The sequence below is a fragment of the Phaseolus vulgaris genome, chromosome 10, assembly GCF_051622355.1.
Source record: "Phaseolus vulgaris cultivar YP4 chromosome 10, ASM5162235v1, whole genome shotgun sequence".
NCBI classification, from domain to species: domain Eukaryota; kingdom Viridiplantae; phylum Streptophyta; class Magnoliopsida; order Fabales; family Fabaceae; genus Phaseolus; species Phaseolus vulgaris.
In genome coordinates, this window is record NC_143507.1 from 4505262 (window position 1) to 4518947 (window position 13686).

At 32.4% G+C, this 13686-nt stretch overlaps 2 protein-coding genes across 2 annotated transcripts; one reads left to right on the forward strand and one right to left on the reverse strand.

Annotated features, from left to right (window-relative positions):
• The first annotated feature begins 2136 nt into the window (after positions 1-2136).
• On the forward strand, positions 2137-2862 carry LOC150024163 (uncharacterized). The gene has a single exon (XM_090296017.1). It carries the CDS (start codon positions 2170-2172, stop codon positions 2632-2634), a length of 465 nt encoding a protein of 154 aa, XP_090152143.1. The 5' UTR covers positions 2137-2169; the 3' UTR covers positions 2635-2862.
• Positions 2863-4848: 1986 nt separating this feature from the next.
• On the reverse strand, positions 4849-9863 carry LOC137818673 (CASP-like protein 5B2). The gene is made up of 3 exons (XM_068622230.1): positions 9481-9863; positions 5887-6019; positions 4849-5328 (listed from the first exon to the last, which is right to left on the reverse strand). The coding sequence occupies exons 1-3, from the start codon at positions 9612-9614 to the stop codon at positions 5128-5130; spliced, it is 468 nt and encodes a 155-aa protein (XP_068478331.1). The 5' UTR covers positions 9615-9863; the 3' UTR covers positions 4849-5127.
• Between the last annotated feature and the right edge of the window lie 3823 nt (positions 9864-13686).

Sequence of the window (13686 nt, forward strand, 5' to 3'; positions counted from 1 at the left end):
ATAAGTTAATTAGTGAAAAACATTATGTAGTTTTTAATATTTTACTTTTTAACTTGTATATAAACTAGTTTTAGCTAACGGAAAAATATTTTATTTTCATTTTTTGAGGAATAATTTTTAATAAATTTATTCACAATATCTTAAATTCATAACCTTATTTGAAATATGTGATGTGAATTCACTTCCATTGTATTAAAAATTTATTACTTTACTCTTTATGCACATATATAGATAAAGTACAAATAAATGAGAATTTTGATGGTTTGTTTATTTAAGAAATGGGTGAATATTTGATAATCCTATATATATATATATATATATATATATTTCTTAATTAGATTTAAGAAATTCTTCAGAAATCGATGAACATAAACAATTATATTTTAAATTAAGTTAAAACAAACACACTTTGTAAAAACTAGATTCAGTAAAACGTGCATTGACATTTTAAGACTTATGCTGTGATGAGACAAAGTTCAATTTCAGCAGCATTAGAAACAAACACTAGGTACAAATCTTATCATCATGCACAATAAATAATATATTTTTAAAATTTCATCTAATCACTATGAGAAATAGAGAGAACGTGTTAATATCATTGAAGAAAAATAATTTTTTTTATCATATGTTAGGTTAGGAAATTTATCCATATAACTTGTTATCTTCCCTTAGAAGCAATTAGGGTTACTTCAACCGAGTTATTTTTTTTTATTTATTGATTAAGGTAATTTGTAAATAATTTAGATAATTAAAGTTGAAGGGTTTAGTAGATGACAACTCATAATATATCTCCAAAAGCAAGCAAGTTCTTTATTATGAATTACATCAAATCATTTAAATAATTAGTGCATTTAAACACGATCAAATAAGTATAGTAAGAATGGAACAAATTAATTAATAAATAATAATAATAAATTATTATTATATTGGTATTTGTTGGATTGAATCAAACCTTGATTTTAAGGTTAGTTGTGAGAAGAACATCATCAAAATAATTATTTTGGGTGGGCAATGTGTGAAACATGATTCATAAAATCTTATACTCCAAATCCTACACACATACAAGTGGCCCTATAGAATGAACAAAACACTTTAACATGTACCATACTTTAAAACAACATCTGAACCAACAAAAGTGACTAAGATACCATTAACATGAGAGGCAAAAAAATTATTTCAATTATTTGCTTCTTCTTAATAAAACTTAATGCTGAATTACATAGAATATAAGGGCTTTGAAATCAAATTAATACTTATTTAGTTTATGCCATATTTAACCTCTTTCACATTCTTAATTTGATTTTGCTTACTTATTAGTTTATGCTCTATTTAACCTCTTTCACCTTCTTAATTTGATTTGCTTACACTTAGTTGGGTCCTTATCATTGGTATTTTTCAATATTCTCAGTATTTATGAATTTTGCATGGGTTGGAGCATGCTGTGTGGTGGTTATGGTATTTTAAAATTATTACTTTTAGTTTATATGGGCTATGGTTTATTGATTTGAAACAAAATTACAAAATTTAGTTTATTGATTTGATTCATTTATTATTGAATCAAATTTATAGGAGTTATTAAATTGCTTTTGTAAAAGATAAGATAGTCAAAAGAAGTATTTTAAATTGATGACTTTGAAGATATTTTTGAAGGAATAAACTATGATTAAAAAGAATTGATGATAAGAGGGAGCAAATGAGTAATATTTTTTTTAATACATATTTACTATTACTAACATTTTGTTTCATGAATACACATAAAAAATTTAATCACTAAACTAACAAAATTGGTGTTAAATAAATAATACTTTTCATGAGTAAGGACTCATTTCATAAATTTGTATGTAAAAAAAAAGTGAGGGTTTCATTAGGTTAAAGGAATGTTGAAGAGTAAAAAGCATAATGAAATTGAAAATCTAGTACCTAGTTTGAGATATAATCCAAAGAAAAGGTGGATAATGAACAAAAAATCATATCAAACCAACCAATCTTACTCTAAAAGCTAAAACCCCATCAAACCAAACCACCAAAACAATAATAAAAAAAAAAGTGGGATGAACACAAAATGATTCCAATGAGATTTTTTTGTTTTTGGAACAGAGCTTTCAAGATATCCTTGTGGGTTTGCGTTGAAATCTTGGTGGCATAGCGTGAAGAGTTGGAATCCAATTCATGCTATTACTCCACGTCATCACACACACACCTTTAAACCCAAGAACCTCTGTATTCTCCTCTCACCCTCAATCCAATTCACAAACCAACTCCAGAAAAATCTTTCACTTTCTCTGTTTTTCCCCTGTTTTCCTCTGTTTCTTCTCTGTTTTTCTCTCCTTGTCACACATAAAAATGGAGGGTCTTATACCGTTTGTGTACAAAGCTATAATGCAATACAGGAATGGGAGAGAAGGGCCTATCGTTTCATGGCTTTGTGACTCGCCTTCTTACTCATACATGAAACTTCCAGGTGATTCAGGCCGATTTCAAACCTCTGCTTCCTCTCTGTTCGGATCAGATTATGGACTTTCTTCATCTTCTTCTTCTTCTTCCAAGCCTGCTTCTTCTACAACCCAGATCATGGTTTCTTCCCATGTTCAATCCCCTTCATGTCACTTGAATTCCCCAAGAGTTCCAACGTGAACATCAACATGTTTCGGTACATGAATGTGGTTACTGCTTGTATTGTTAAGTGTTGTTCAAGTTTGTCTCTTCAAATGGTTTAAGTTTGGTCTTAGTTTGAGCTTGCAAGCATGTGGATAACCAAAGGAGTCTTGTGCTTGCATGGTTGTATTGTTGTATTGTGCAATTGTAAATACTTGTTATGATGCTTATGAAGATGCATTTGTTTCATGGCCAAAGGGTCATTTATTCTATGTGTTGTTAGAAGGGTGGGGGAAGGATTGTTTGTTCCTTTTCAACTTTACTATGAATTTATAGAATGATTAGGTTTTTATTGTGTTTTCTTTTAGGTGGGATCTTTCTTAGATTTTGTTGGTGTATGGTTTTATGATAATTATTCATAAAAAAAATTTAAGGAATTTGACTAGATTTTTTTGTACTCTCACAAGAGGCAAAATGAGAGTACATAAATTTGGGGAATATGTTGAAACTATGTTGTCAATTATCTAAATACATTTTTTTTTTGTCAAACCCTTTGGGTCATAATCATCTAACAAGATTTTCTTAAAAAAATGTTTCCAAGTGTTTATGTATATCTAGGTTTGGTAGATGATGGCGTGTAGAGAGGGAAATTGTCTTGGCTAATAGTATATATTATGCATGTATTGAAGTTTCAACGTGTAAACCTAATTTCACTTGAAATTTTTGCTTGTGATGATTTGAAAGTGTTTACTTCAATAATCTTGATCTTCATATTGCGGAATGGAGGATAAAAAATGAATTAATTCTTCACAAAATTTTCACCATTTTGGAATAATAACACTATATACCATCTTGAAAAATCCCAATTAAATACACACCTAAAATAATAACAATAAACTGATACCAACGTGAGATTTATTTAAATTGTCTTATTTCTGGATACTAACGTAAATGTTTCTCACTTCCAATCAATTTGGATATTCATTCTAGAAATTTCAATAAAAAGAAGATTGAATAGAAAATTTATCTTCTTTTGATACCATATCATGCACTTAATCATAATTAATAATAATATAAACTGTATATTTCCTAACGATATGACAAGGATCTAAAAATTCAGAAAATAAATCTTAAACATTTAACTTGATGCAAAGTACACACACATTTAATAAAGTCTAGCATGTCTGGTTCTAAAATAACGAATTGTTGTTTTTTAATTGCACAATTTTTTTTAAAAAAAAGCTTTAAATTAAAGGGAAGAGTGAAAGTTTTAATATTTAGAGGTGTAGAAAAAAAATGGGTTAAAAGAAATTCCCTCATTTCATTTGTAAATTGTATGAAATTTAGTAAATGTAATCTTCTTAATAATAACCCTAAATCTATTATATCAATTATCATTAACTTGTATGTAGATCCATTCTTTAGTATATGTTTGATAATTGTTAGATCCCCACCTTCCATTAATAAGATTGATGGACCCACAAAAAGAGATTTTGGAAGAAATCTTGACATGGAACCATGATGTTGAGGAATGACCGATGTCTACTAGTGATAAGGCCTACCTACTTAATGCAAGTAAGGGTCCACATTCATAAATATGCAAAAGTGAGAAGGGATGCAAAAGTGATTTTAATTAGGGCATATTTGAAATTTGGTACAATCTCTTAGTTACAAAAAATAATAGGTATAGAGTCGTTAAAGATTACATGACTTCAGTATAATCAAAGAGTCGTGCGTTCAAGATGACATAATCAAAGAGTCGTGCGTTCAAGATGACATGACTTCAGTATAATCAAAGAGTCGTGCATTCAAGATGACATAATCAAAGAGTCGTGCGTTCAAGATGACATGACTTCAGTATAATCAAAGAGTCATGCATTCAAGATGACATGACTTCAGTATAATGAAATTTTAACTGAGATTGTACAACTTACTCATTTTAATAATTTTTAAAAAATTTACCCATTAATTAAGAGATAAAATTGGACCACATTAGTAAAAAATCCAGCATATTTATACTTTCATTCAATCAGAAATCATTATACATAGTTTATAGACTTATGCAATAATTATTTTAAGAATCATATCAACAGTAAAGAGATTGAAAAACTGTTGTATATTGACAATGCATGAGTATTAAACTCATAAAAATAACTGGGTCAAAGTAAAATACTATAGGCAATTGGTTTTTAAATTATAGTACCATGAAATGTGGGCAGAGGTGGTAAGTGAAGAAGATTATACACAAATGCATGCACCCAGCACAAGGAGAATATCTTGGTTACAATAAGGAAGTGAGTTTACAGAATCATGTCCAAGCTTTTACATTAAAGCAGCATATCTATATCTAGACTGAGGTTGGCGTGGCAAGGTTGAAAAATGAAAAATCAATCATAGTTTTCAGAAGGGGCAACAGGGAAAACTTTGTCTACATGTCGTGGCAAGTATTGATACAACAAAATTTACAGAAGCTATGAAAGATACCGTGATATCTATGGTGGTCTTGGGATCTAGCAAAGGAAATAAGTGAAGCTAGACTGAGGCCAAGATCCAGAACATCACATGCGATGACATTGCTGTAAGAACCCAGGTGACAAAAGCCATGGCTACAGAAACCTGATACTTGCCGCATGTGAGGCGCTTAGTAGTTGCACACATATTAAGGTCTCTTGAGTATAATACTACAACTCCTGCAGATGAGCATGCAGCTGCCAGTGATAAAGTTGCTGTTACCTGCATTTCATAAATCACTATGATATCAACCACCAGCTTATCACCTTAATTTTAATCAGAATATAAAAGAAAAGTTCCATAGAAGACAAGGCAAATATTGATTCCAATCCCATTATTATTACAAAAAAAAAACAGAATTCGAAGGCCAGACTTGTCGATATGTTTTCAATTTTTCACCAGGACCATTAGATAAATCAAATAGAGAAACACTATTTTGCATTGCTACATGGTTAATCAATGAACAAATGATGTTCAATTTTAAATTTGGACCATTCTTTTACAAACATATTATGTTTACAAACCTGACCGAGACATGAAGTTGTAATTGGCACGTACTGATTAGTTTATTTCTTACTGCTTAAATAGGAGCTCACAAAAATCGAAGACACGACATTCACAATTCAAAAATAATTAACTCCATGTATTTCTAAGTATCCAAGTATTTGGTAATACCAACCATAGAAGTTGAATTCATGTTCAACATGCGAACTAGGCATGCTCGTGTCTGAATTTATTTTTCTATAGGAAAATAAAATAAGATGAGGAGAGTGGTATTACCCAATCACCTACAACAAACAGGCTGACAAGAATTGGATTTTGCAGATCTCTCTTTCTCCTCAAGGCATAAATATCAAGACATGCAAGTCCAAAGCTCCAGAGAAATTGAAGTCCCATTGATGCAATTAAATAGCTGAAAGTTCAGGGAAGTACCAGAGAATTATGCTTACAAGAAAATATGACAATCTATAGACAAAAAAGAGAGAGAAAGGAATCACTTTCAACTTAATATACTTAATAGACAAACAAAAGGAAACTTACATTAAGTAGTATACATAATACATTTAAGTATACTTTTAACCAGTAAACAATGTTATTCTGAGAATCCAATGCATTGGACTTAAACACTGCTTACAAGTTACAACAAGGCCCATTGAAGACACACAAACAACCCTTTATCATCTTACATGACAAAGTAGTTCTCTCGCTAAATTTAACCAATTGGGACAGGAACAAGCAATCAAAATCCTGTTATTCCCATTCGATCTGAATCTCAAGATTCAGGGTTAGAGTTTTACACTCATTCATTGCTCAATTTCAAAACAATCAACAAAGCATATAAATATAGAAAACCATCACAATATCATTAGGATTTGGAACAAGACAAAAACAATACAACTAATTTCTAGAGAAAATCAGCGTCTAGACATTTTCAGGAAAGGCAAACATATATGTGGTGAGAACAGTGCTAACTGAATTGAAAAGGCAATTCAGTTATATATGTTAAGGTCTATTGAGTATTTTGTTACTGTTATTTTTTGTTTATATGTTATGAGGGTGAGCCTAGGAGCAACGGAAGATGTGTCTTGGTGATCAATTGGTCAAGGATTGGAGTACAGAAACAATCTCTTTTGCATATGCAATGGTAAGGTCGGGTACAATGACTCTTCCCCGTACTTTTGTATAGCAAGGAGCCTTTAGAGACTAGGGTACATTAGTTATATATTATGCTTTAAATAAAAAAGAACTGGAAAACTAAGCCGGACTCAAATTGAAGCCCAACAAACCCAAAAGGAAAGAAGACAAAAAATTTAGGCTAGATGGCTCAACTCACCTCAAACCCTAACTCCTTGTGCAGCCAGCTAAGTGTCCCTCCTACTAGAAAATGAAAAGATGGCTTCACATTTGCCAGATATCGCAAATGGAGGAGTGGGTGGTCAGCGGAAGTAAAAGGGAGGTTGCAATGGCTGTCCGCTGATGATGCATGAGGCAGAACACCTTATGCAACCAGCCACTAAAGCGCATGGCCACCATCACTTAGCTGTGAAAAGTCATTTGCACCTTCCATGACGACAAAACCACACTACTGCAACCTTTTGAGTTGTGTTTTATCTAAATTCACAAGCACACCCAGCAAATCACTGCTAAATTAACTTCATAGTAATTTAGTGTGTTTCGAAACATTAAAAATGGGAGTCATTTCTTGTATTTGGAATTTTAAAAAATATGAACTGATTTATTAGTGAAATTCAATAGATTTTGCACATTCTAATGTATAAATCCTACCAAATTAGTAGGATTGGAGAGGGTTTGATTTGATTAAATAAATAAACTACTTTAACTTTATTACTTTGCAGCCTACCCCAAGTAAAATACTAAAATAAAATTATACCAATTTGGTTTTCAAAGGGACGAGTTCCTCCTAGCATAATATTTGATTTTCAAATCAATTCAAGTCTAGGTCTTTCTTAGTAATTTCCAAACATAAATTGATTTATGAATCAAATTCACTGACATCAAATCATATCAAACTTTAGTTGATTCCAAACACAACCTCAGTTCAGATCTCGTTCACTCAATTTGTTTTAACACTATCAACAAGCAACAAATTAATATTCGGTTGTGTGGATCTTATGGAGCTTGATTGAGCTTAGGAAAAAGGCTCATTGGCTGATTTCTATAAGTTTCATGGTAAATTGTATCTAACAAGCAATTTCCAGTTCATTTCAACAAGTTTCAAGGTCAAATTTATGAAATATACTCCCAATTGATAATATCTTATTGAATAAATGCTTAATTAAGTTGTTTACTACTGATACACACCACCAAAAATTTGAGAAGTAGAAGTTGTCATTGGTTATGTTATGTTCAAACTGAGAACTAAAAATGAAGCAAAGAATGCATCTCATTTATACATTCTGACAGCTAAATTAGTTTCCTGATTGGACACGAAGTATAACTTGTCTCACCACCTCTTAAGCACACCAGCAACATCTAGCCGAAAAAGAACCACCTAGTCCACATTACAGTATACATCAAAATGTACGTGAAAGTTTTCAATCACGTAGGGGATTTTGTACCAGCACATATTCAAGCTCATAAGCTCGAGCTTGGAGCTGGGGGGGCATGCATCATTCTGATTTAATAAACTCACCTAGAACCTCCTCAAAAAAGAGGGTCAATTTACAGAGCTATAAGCACATCCTAAACACGGTTTGTTCAAGAGCCCTCATCTGAACTACATTTTAGATTGACTGGAGAAAACATGTAACCCATATTCACATTTATGTTCTTGTAATTCGATTGACTGGTCCAGGTCAGTTTACTCTCCTCCCTACATTAATTTGGCCTCAGGGAGATTTGTGTTACTATCTTATGAGCATTCAGTTGGTGGGAAAAGTGGAAACTGGAAAATTCAGAATAAACAAACATCCTTTGTTTTCTTTTTCAATTAAGTAAAACCTAAAAACAAAAGTGTAACTCCTCTTCCTCTTTACTGTTAAGAATTTGTTTGACAACCCAGTAAATATGGGGTAAATCACAATTAAAATAACTTTCACACAAAGTTCACCCTTCAATTTTCTACACTCATGTTCAACACAACATCATCACAACCGTCAATTGAAAATACCATTTTTCACTCACTCCTCTATTTTGTTTGATACCCCCCCACCACTCAATCCCAAATGACACCATTGTCACTATATGATTCCCAAATGCTAAAAACCAAATTTTCAAAATTCGGTCCACATCGACAATTTTAGCCACTAGTTACAGGTTTTTAAAGTCTCCCTAATTGTGGTGGCATCATCTGTATTTGTACAAATTATACCTTGAGTTAGAAATCAGATTTCGAAAAAACTAACATATAATAACGGTTACAAATAACCTCATAAATAGGAATTGTTTAAAAGAAAAATTAAGAAAAAAAAAATGAAATAAATTTCTCCATAAGCTTTCTCATAGAAACTCTCATGTAACTTTTCCAATTTTTCTATTTAATAAGTGCATAAGTTATTTTTACCCATGGTAAAACTTATTTTACTTTCTTATTTTTTCTTCCAAGTTCAGTTTCTCAAAATAGACCAAACTATTTCACCTTTGGAAATATTGATTTCACTTTTTTCTTCTAATTTTCCACAACTAAAAATGGCAATGGAGAAGTTTCTCCTTTCCAAACAGACTCTTTACTCAATCTAGAAATGAAACATTAACTCCCACCCCACCCACCCACCCACCCGACCCCAATCCAATCCAATCCAAACACACCCTAAACGAGAAAACCCTCAAAACAACAGCCATAATCAACTTTGATTCAACTTAACTTATTTTTCAAGGGAAAATGAAAAAGAAAATAGAAGAACAGTGGAATACCAGAAAGCAGTGTAGCTAGAGAAGCCATAACCAGTGACCATAAGAGTAATCGAAGCGGCACCAAACGCACATTGCCCAAACCTCAAGAGGAACCCGCTTATCGTTCCGGGCCCACCCAACAGGCGCTTCATCATCCCCTCCTCCTCCTTCTTCTTCTTCAACGAAAAAACCCTAACTTCAGAGCCTTTTCATTGCGAGATTTTCCTCAGTTTATCACCCTCTCGCAAGGTGAATTGGGTTTTCCAGAAATGAGGTTTGAGAGAGAGTGGAATGAGAATCGAAAGAGATTTTGGGGAAGATAGCTTTAGAGTAATGGCAATGGATGGGAATCGACGGTAAAGTTAATGCTTGCTTACTGTTATCCAGAATCTTTTTGCTTTCCCACACTTTTTTTTTTTTTACTTTATGTAAAAAAATATGAAATTAAATTTGTTTTATTAAAAATTATTGGAGAAATTATATAATGGAAACAATATTTCTAATATTAATTAGAAGCAAAATTTTAGGATGCAAAATGTCAAAAATATAATGTATTATTACTTTTGTCTTTTAAACTTGAAATTATCCATTTTCTTGTCTTTTAAACGTTTGACATGGTTAATTTAGTCATTGAAATAATAAAAATATTAGAAATATAAAAAAATTCACTTATACAGATTTTAAAATGTTATTTACTTTTATAAATTTTTTGAAATATTTTATAGTGAAATATGCTGTTACGCTAAGAAATGTTTAAATTAATTGAAACTTAATAATGTTATAAAGTAATTTAATTATTTCAAATTGTAGAATTTTAAGTTTTATTTAAAAGAAGTAAGAATTTGAAAATTTTGTACTTTTACATTTTTTTTTCTTTAGTTTGACTTCAATTAATTAGAATCAATTATGATTATTTATCATTGGATTTTTTTTTTTTTGTTGACGTAGGTTATAATTATTTTATAATAATGTTAGTAAATGTTTTCTGAGTTAACATCAATTATGTTTTTCTATTGTGTTTCTTTAAATCTGTCTATCCGTATTTTTTTAATACTTTTAAAAGATTCTTGTGTTCTATTTGTTATAAATATTACATTATAAAATTATAATATTTGTAATTTTATTAAATTAGTATATCACATAAATTTTTATCACATAAAAAATATTTTTATATACATTAAAGTGAAAACACTAAATTTAATGTTCATGGGTCTATAGGTTACCTAAAATTTAAGAATAAAAATTTTGTTAATAAATTTATTTATTAATTATATCAACAATTGAGTATATTCTTTCTTTAAAAGATAAATTATATATATTAAAAAGTAAAAATTATTATTATATATATAAACGTTAGTTTTAAAAAATATAATTTATTAAAATTATTGTAAAAATAAATATTTTTTAATTTTGTTTGATGTAATTTTTTTATTGCGTAGGTGGTTTTTTTATTGAAAAGAATTATTTAAATTTAAAAATAATAGTTATTTAAAAGGTAAAATGGTAAGAAATTGGATTTTTTTTTTTCAAATTCAAATTTCTCTAAATTTTTTAAAATTTAAAATTTCAATTTAAAATAAATAATTGTTAGATTTGTTATATTTTAATATTATAAAGGATAAATTTGGAAAATGAATAAAAAAAATCTCTTTATAACAATTTATATATATTGTTCCTTTACGCACAATATAGTCTCACTTCGTTTAAGAGTCAAGATCAATGGCCGTTTATATATATTTTGCTCCCTTAACCCACTGAGACGTTTTTTAAAGGACAAAACCGTGACGGAACACCAAGCTCAAAAGCAGACAATACCTCGGAAGCAGTGATTGACCATAGCGATACTATCTTAACAAACTTGAGATCGAAACATTGGTGTCGTATGTGGGAACGAAAAGGTTCCCTTAGCTCTTAACTAAGGTGAATCCATTCCCCTTAGAACTCGATTGGGGGGTTTGTTCCGGTACGCCCAATATAATCTACAACCTAACTTTTTGGTCCTCTGCGACCTCATACACATTAAAGAGTTGTTCTACTTTAGCTTCCCATTCTAAATACAAATTAGGGTCATTGTCCCGCTAAAACTAGATAACTTTACAAAATGAAAAGAATTCTTTGGTTGTTGTTGATGTTGATGGCGCCTTTCTCCAAAATTGTGCACTCTCCAATCTTGTTCTTGGCTCCCATAGTGCATATGATGTCTAGTAGCTCTTTTAGGCTCCCATCTTCTTTCTCTAGCTTGCCTCTCTTTAGCATCCTCTACCCTTTGCATTCTTTCCACTAGTTGTCTCATTTCTTCTTCTTTGTGAGTCAAGCTCCTCTTGGCATCCTCAAGCTCTCCCAAAAGCCTTTTGAGGAGATTGTGGTTTAGAAGATTTTCTGGAAGATAGATGATACATGATATTTCACAAAGAGAACAAACAAATTAGTGGAAAAGATTAATAACCCTCTCTTCACTTGTATCACTCGTTTATGTAGCAAAGAGGCGAAATAAACAAAGCACTCAAGAAAGAATTTTCTCTTGTGGAAAAGACTAAAAGGAAGAACTTCTGATATTCTGGTTTATAGCTTCTTCTTCTGCTGCTGATGCTTTCTCGAGGTTTGGTGGGACCCCAACTTTGTATACTGAGATGACGGACCTTTTTGTGAAATGCTTGATGTGTCCTTAATCATCTATTGGTTGCTTTGGTTTGTATCACAAGGTCATGACCATTATGGACCTAGTGTATGAATCGATTCCATGCCTATGGGTTTAGGGTCCTATAGGGGATCCTTCACCTTAAAACACTTATCCTTACTATGCCCTAGATTTCGGTGGTAGTTGCAACTCTTGGTTGGATCTGTTGAAGGATTGTTGGGGGTCGGTGATGGTAACTAGACGAGTTCCAAATTACAGGCCTTCTGAAGGACTACCTCCATCACTGCATTGAGCGGGTATAATTCTCAAACTTTCCCAACCTTTTCTTTTTAAAGGTAGATGGTGTTGTGGAGGTTGATGCCTTCATAGATTTCTTCCGAGAATCAACATTGTCCTCGATGTTGATGTATCTTGTTGCTCTTACACGCAATTGATCCATATCCTCCGGGGGTTCTAAGTACAGGGTATTCAAGAATTTCCCTAGACGTAAAACGATAAGGAGGGTGTCCATGGCTACCGTTGAGGGCCAGTCAGGAATGTTCAACGTGGCCCGAGCACGAAGTTGTACAAAGATATCGAGGTTGCCACTATTTTTTTGTAGTCGGCGAACCTGACCAAGAATCATATGCAGAGGGTGTTGAACGAATCAACCAAGTTTCTAGGCAAAGAATAGTACCATTTTAGGGCTATTCCTACCAATGTAGTTGGGAAGAGCCTACAGTGTGCAATCATATTCTCTGAGAACAGATTGGCGTTTGTCATGTATGCCTTAACATGGGCCTCGGGATCCGAGGTCCCATTATACTTCTTCAGGCTGGGCCATTTTCACTTTCGTGGTAGCTAGGTTCTCATGGCCCCGACGGTGAATGGGTGAAAATCCTCAAGGTTAACCTTCATCGTTTCGTTGACTAGGGGATTAGGCATCGCCTTGAAGGGCTGATTTTCGTAGCCCCGACTCTCCTACCACGAGGACATCAGTATGGTGGTTGACCGTGTTTCCCTCCATAATGACCTACGTGTATAAGCATGAGAAGGTGTTTTTTCCTGACAGACTGAGAATTCGGGAGACTCCCGTTGGGACTCTACCGTGTACCCAATAAAGTCCTCCCGCTGGGACTCTACCGTGTACCCAATAAAGTCCTTGTCGCCTTGGGTATGGTCATCATTTTTTCTGGATATCTGATCTTGCAGTTCATGTATTCTGCCTTGTGTTGTTCTTTTAAAGATGTCATGTTCTTTTCCATTTTGTCATGTATATGGCCAAGGGCATTTTCCATTATCTTTTGCATGTTTTCCTCGTTCCTTCGAAGAAGGGCCTCAAGTTGGGTGTTCAAGTTGTGTTGTGAGGAGCTAATTTTTGTGAGATGTTCAATACTATAAGTCCCATGGTGAGTGCCAAATGTTCTTACCGAAAACATGCTCGGAGGATGCTTTGATGAGGATCTTTGTATTCTTTCAAGGATCCGCCTTCAGTTGGTCCCTAGACAAAGAGAGAGATCCACTTAAAAAGACATTATGATGCTTAAGTAAGTAAGAGCACAATGATGGTAATGTGTGCGTAAAATATGTGAATTAAGAGTATAAAATAG

Coding starts and splice junctions, on each gene's coding strand:
- LOC150024163 (XM_090296017.1), top strand. CDS start 2,170: ATGCTATTACTCCACGTCATCACACACACACCTTTAAACCCAAGAACC.
- LOC137818673 (XM_068622230.1), bottom strand. CDS start 9,614: ATGATGAAGCGCCTGTTGGGTGGGCCCGGAACGATAAGCGGGTTCCTC. Junction 6,020..9,480: donor TCTAGCTACACTGCTTTCTG/GTATTCCACTGT, acceptor CTGAACTTTCAG/CTATTTAATTGCATCAATGG. Junction 5,329..5,886: donor TGTTTGTTGTAGGTGATTGG/GTAATACCACTC, acceptor TATGAAATGCAG/GTAACAGCAACTTTATCACT.